At 39.8% G+C, this 4384-nt stretch overlaps 1 protein-coding gene across 1 annotated transcript; it reads left to right on the forward strand.

The window, feature by feature from the left end:
- The first annotated feature begins 2982 nt into the window (after positions 1 to 2982).
- LOC138426533 (olfactory receptor 8C8-like) lies at positions 2983 to 3915 on the forward strand. Its single transcript, XM_069565142.1, has one exon. The coding sequence runs from the start codon at positions 2986 to 2988 to the stop codon at positions 3913 to 3915; it is 930 nt and encodes a 309-aa protein (XP_069421243.1). The 5' UTR covers positions 2983 to 2985.
- Positions 3916 to 4384: the final 469 nt, after the last annotated feature.

A 4384-nucleotide genomic window follows, 5' to 3' on the forward strand; every position in this document is an offset into this window, starting at 1 on the left:
GACAGTGTTGCATTTTCTTCTTCAATCCATCTGCCAGAGACAGATGGCAATTGATCTCTGGTTCCTCTGCCTTTTCTAAATTCAGCTTGAATATCTGGGAGTTTTGGTTCACATACTGTTGAAGCCTAGCTTGGAGAATTTTGAGAATCACTTTGTTAGCATGTGAAATGAGTGCAGTTGTGTGGTAGTTTGAATATTCTTCAGCTCTGCCTTTCTTTGGGATTGGAATGAAAACACCTTTTCCTGTCCTGTGGCCACTGCTGAGTTTTACAAATTTGCTTTCATATTGAGTGCAGCACTTCAACATCATCATCTTTTAGGATTTGAAATAGCTCAGCTGGAATTTCATCACCTCCAATAGCTTTGTTTCTAGTGATGCTTCCTAAGACCCACTTGACTTCAAATCAAAACTACAATGAGATCACCTCACACCAGTAAGAATGGCCATCATCAAAAAGGCTACAAACAGTAAATGCTAGAGAGGGTGTGGAGAGAAGAGAACTCTCCTACACTGTTGGAAGGAATGTAAATTGATACAACCACTATGGAGAACAATATGGAAGTTCCATAAGAAACTAAACATAGATATACCACATAATTCAACAATCCCACTCCTGGGCATATATCCAGAGAAAAACATAGTTTCTGAAATGATACATATGCCCCAGTGTTCATTGCAGCACAGTTTACAGTAGCCAAGACATGGAAGCAATTTAAATGTCCATTGACAGAGGAATGAATCAAGAAGATGTGATACATATATGCAATAAAATATTGCTCAGCCATAAGGAAGAATGAAATAATGCCATTTGCAGCAACATCAATGGAATGGAAGATTATCATATTAAGCAAAGTAAGCCAGACAGAAAAAGACAAATATCATATGACACTGCTTATAGGCAGAATCGAAAAACAAATGATACATACAAACTTACTTACAAAATGGAAAGAACCTCATAAACTTAGAGAATGAACTTATGTTTACCAGGAAGGAAGGGCTAGAGGGAGCAACAGATTGGAAGCTTGGGGCTGACATTTACACACTGCTACATTTAAAATAGATAACCAACAAGGACCTACTGTATAGCACAGGGAAGTCTGCTCACTAATCTGTAATAACCTGAATGGGAAAAGAATTCTAAAAAGAATAGGTGCATGTATATGTATAACTGAATCACTCTGCTCTGAAACTAACATTGTTAGTCAACTATACTTTATCTTTGGAGGAAAAGATGGAGAGGACCAGACACTTTTTACTTGATATATGTCTCAATCATCTGTGGTTTCAAAAATAAGCACATATTACTTTATAATTAAGGCATCCGTAAAAGTAGTAAAAATTAATTTCAAGATGTTCCTGTGATACTGTTTCTCAAATGTATCTAAATAAATTTAAATATGTCTCAATTAAAATTTTTAAAAAGGATTCAGTGTTCCACTCACTGCCAGATTGAAGACAAGAGGGCCACATAATGATAAATGCAAGCAGCCTAAGCAAACTGAGAGTGACCCGCAGCTGACAGTCAACAAGAAAATGAAGCTCTCAGTTCTGAAACCACAGAAATCGAGTTCTTCCAACAACCTGAATGAGTTTGGAAAAAAATTATCTGTAGAGTCCCCAGAAGAAAATACAAAGCCCTACCCACACTCTGATTTTAGCCTGAGCAGAGAATCCAGCCATGCCATACCAGACTTCTAATTTATGGAATACCTGGGTATTTAAGTCACTACATTTATGGTACTTTATTATACATCAATAAATTCTTAATGTGAACTGATAGTTGGAGAAGAACATTAAATCCCAAAGGTACCAATATCAACTTATTGATGAAGTCGGTAAACACAGGCTCAATAATTTTTTCCCTAAGGAGCTGGATCAAACTTTGATCCTAAATGAGGCTCATTTTCCAGCTTCCAAACAGCTTGCTGAGATCCACAGAGAATGAGATGTATTCACATTATCAGCCAGATGATGGTTTGGAGACAGAAATTTGCACTTGCCTGGTCCTGAAGACATTATATGCAAATCCACAAATAGATGGGTGTTGCCTCCTCCATTGTCAGAACCTTTGTATCCTTCAGGCCAGGGAAAGGAAAAGAATACTGAAGGCCTAGGAGACCTCCAGGTAGAAGGAAATTAGACAGCGAGTCTTCTCTGTTCTGATGTTTTCATTCACACCACTAAAGCAGTGGAGAGGTGTGGGAAGCCACCTGCCCTTCTTAAACAATTCATTGTTATTTTGAGGTAAGATTGGATAAAGGGAATAGGTAGGAGAAATGCAGAATCATATGGGGACAGTCTCAGCATGTTCACTAAGTCTGGTGCTGACTTTCTAAAGGGTAAGAGGGAGAGACCCTGATGCAGGGAAAGACTGAAGACAAAAGGAGAAGGGGGTGACAGAGGATGAGATGGTTAGATAATATCACCAACTCATTGGAGATGAATTTGAGCAAACTCCGGGATATACTGTTGGATAGAGGAGCCTAGTGTGCTGCCGACCATGGAGTCACAGAGTCAGAAACAACTTGGCAGCTGAACAACAAACAAACAAATAACAAGAGAGAGAGAGTGAGTTCAGCAGTGAGCACAGTGGGTATCACACTGACTTCTTTGTCCAAGCTTCAGGAATTTCCGTAGAAAGTGGTCCCAAGTACCACTCTGGATTCCTTTCCTCTCTTGTTGTATGGCTTTGGCCATCCTAATCATATCTTCAAAATATTGTTTCTTTATCTCTCCAATGTGAGCATTGCTTTAGGCCCCTGCTGGTCAGTCAAAAGGAGGTCAGGAGTTGCAGCTGAGATTTGAAAACATGAAAAGACAGTTGTGAGAAGACAGTTGAAAGATAGGGAGTCATCACTCACTGTCTCAACAGGAACACTTGAGCCCCAGTGGAACAAGTCTTCAGCCTAGAAACAAAGGATCTGAATCACTCCCTGATGTAACGTTCTTTTCTTATTTCCTCACAGATCACACCACTGTCAATAATGGTTGTGGGAAATGAGTCTTCAGTAACTGAGTTCATCCTGGTGGGATTTACAGACCTCACTCAACTCCAGTTACCCCTCTTCTTACTGTTCTTAATGAACTGTATGGTCACTGTGGTAGGGAATTTGAGCTTAATTAATCTGATATACTTGAATGCTCATCTCCATACTCCCATGTATTTCTTCATCTTCAATCTATCCTTCATAGATCTCTGCCACTCCTTGGTCATTACCCCTAAACTGCTGATGAGCTTTGTGTCAGAGAACACCATCTCCTTTGAAGGATGTATGGCTCAACTGTTTTTTTTCTGTTTCTTTGTCCATTCAGAATGCTATGTGTTGACAGCCATGGCCTATGATCGCTATGTGGCCATCTGTAAGCCCCTTTGGTACACAGTCACTATGTTCCCTCAGGTCTGTTCTCTGCTCATGTTTGGTTCATATGCAATGGGGTTTGCTGGTGCCATGGTCCATACAGGGGACATGGTTAGATTGTCCTTTTGTGATTCCAGCATCATCAATCATTACATGTGTGACATCTTCCCCCTCCTCCAGCTGTCCTGCAGCCGCACTGATGCCAGTGAACTGGTGGATTCCATTGTTGTGAGCACAGTTGTAATAATATCTAGCTTCATCATTTTTGTTTCTTATGCTTTGATCCTCTCCAATATCCTCCACATCTCATCAGCTCAGGGTTGGTCCAAAGCCTTCAGTACTTGTGGCTCCCACATAATAACTATTGCCCTCTTCTATGGTTCTGGGTTGTGCACACATCTCAAGACCTCTTCAGATGGTTCCATTGGCCAGCAGAAGTTCTTATCAGTATTTTACACCAATATAGTCCCCATGTTGAACCCCCTCATCTATAGTCTAAGCAATAAGGATGTCAGACTTGCAGTGAAGAAAACCTTGAAGAGAGTTGCAAACTAAGCATAACCAGGTGTGTGTGTGTGTGTGTGTGTGTGTGTACCCGTGTTTTGTGTATGTGTGAATGTTTTTTCCATAATTTTCTTCAGAACAAGGTTTTTGCCTGAGATCCTTTTTGCTCCCTAATCATGCCATTTAAACACGCAAATATTATTGAGTCTCATGATTGTTCTCAGATCCGTGCTTACTCACTGAATGAGCTTTATCCTTAACAGTGGGCTGTTTGATTCCTTTTCATTTTTAGACTACCTTGCACTTTGCCTTTCCATGTACTTTTCATATATCAGCATGAATGTGGAATGCTGACTGATGAGGCCACCCCTCTTTGTTTTCCCTGAAAACAATGTTAATATGGACCTTTCTGTGTTTAACCATTTTAGGAATTTCTACTGTATAAGTTATAAATTTTCTAGAATTTCAGAGCTCTTTTAGTCATGTTTTCTATTATAGTGCATTTTCAGACTCAGTAAAG

The sequence above is a fragment of the Ovis canadensis genome, chromosome 21, assembly GCF_042477335.2.
Source record: "Ovis canadensis isolate MfBH-ARS-UI-01 breed Bighorn chromosome 21, ARS-UI_OviCan_v2, whole genome shotgun sequence".
NCBI lineage: Eukaryota > Metazoa > Chordata > Mammalia > Artiodactyla > Bovidae > Ovis > Ovis canadensis.

Excerpts from the sequence above, each read along its gene's own strand:
- LOC138426533 (XM_069565142.1), top strand. The coding sequence starts at position 2,986 with ATGGTTGTGGGAAATGAGTCTTCAGTAACTGAGTTCATCCTGGTGGGA.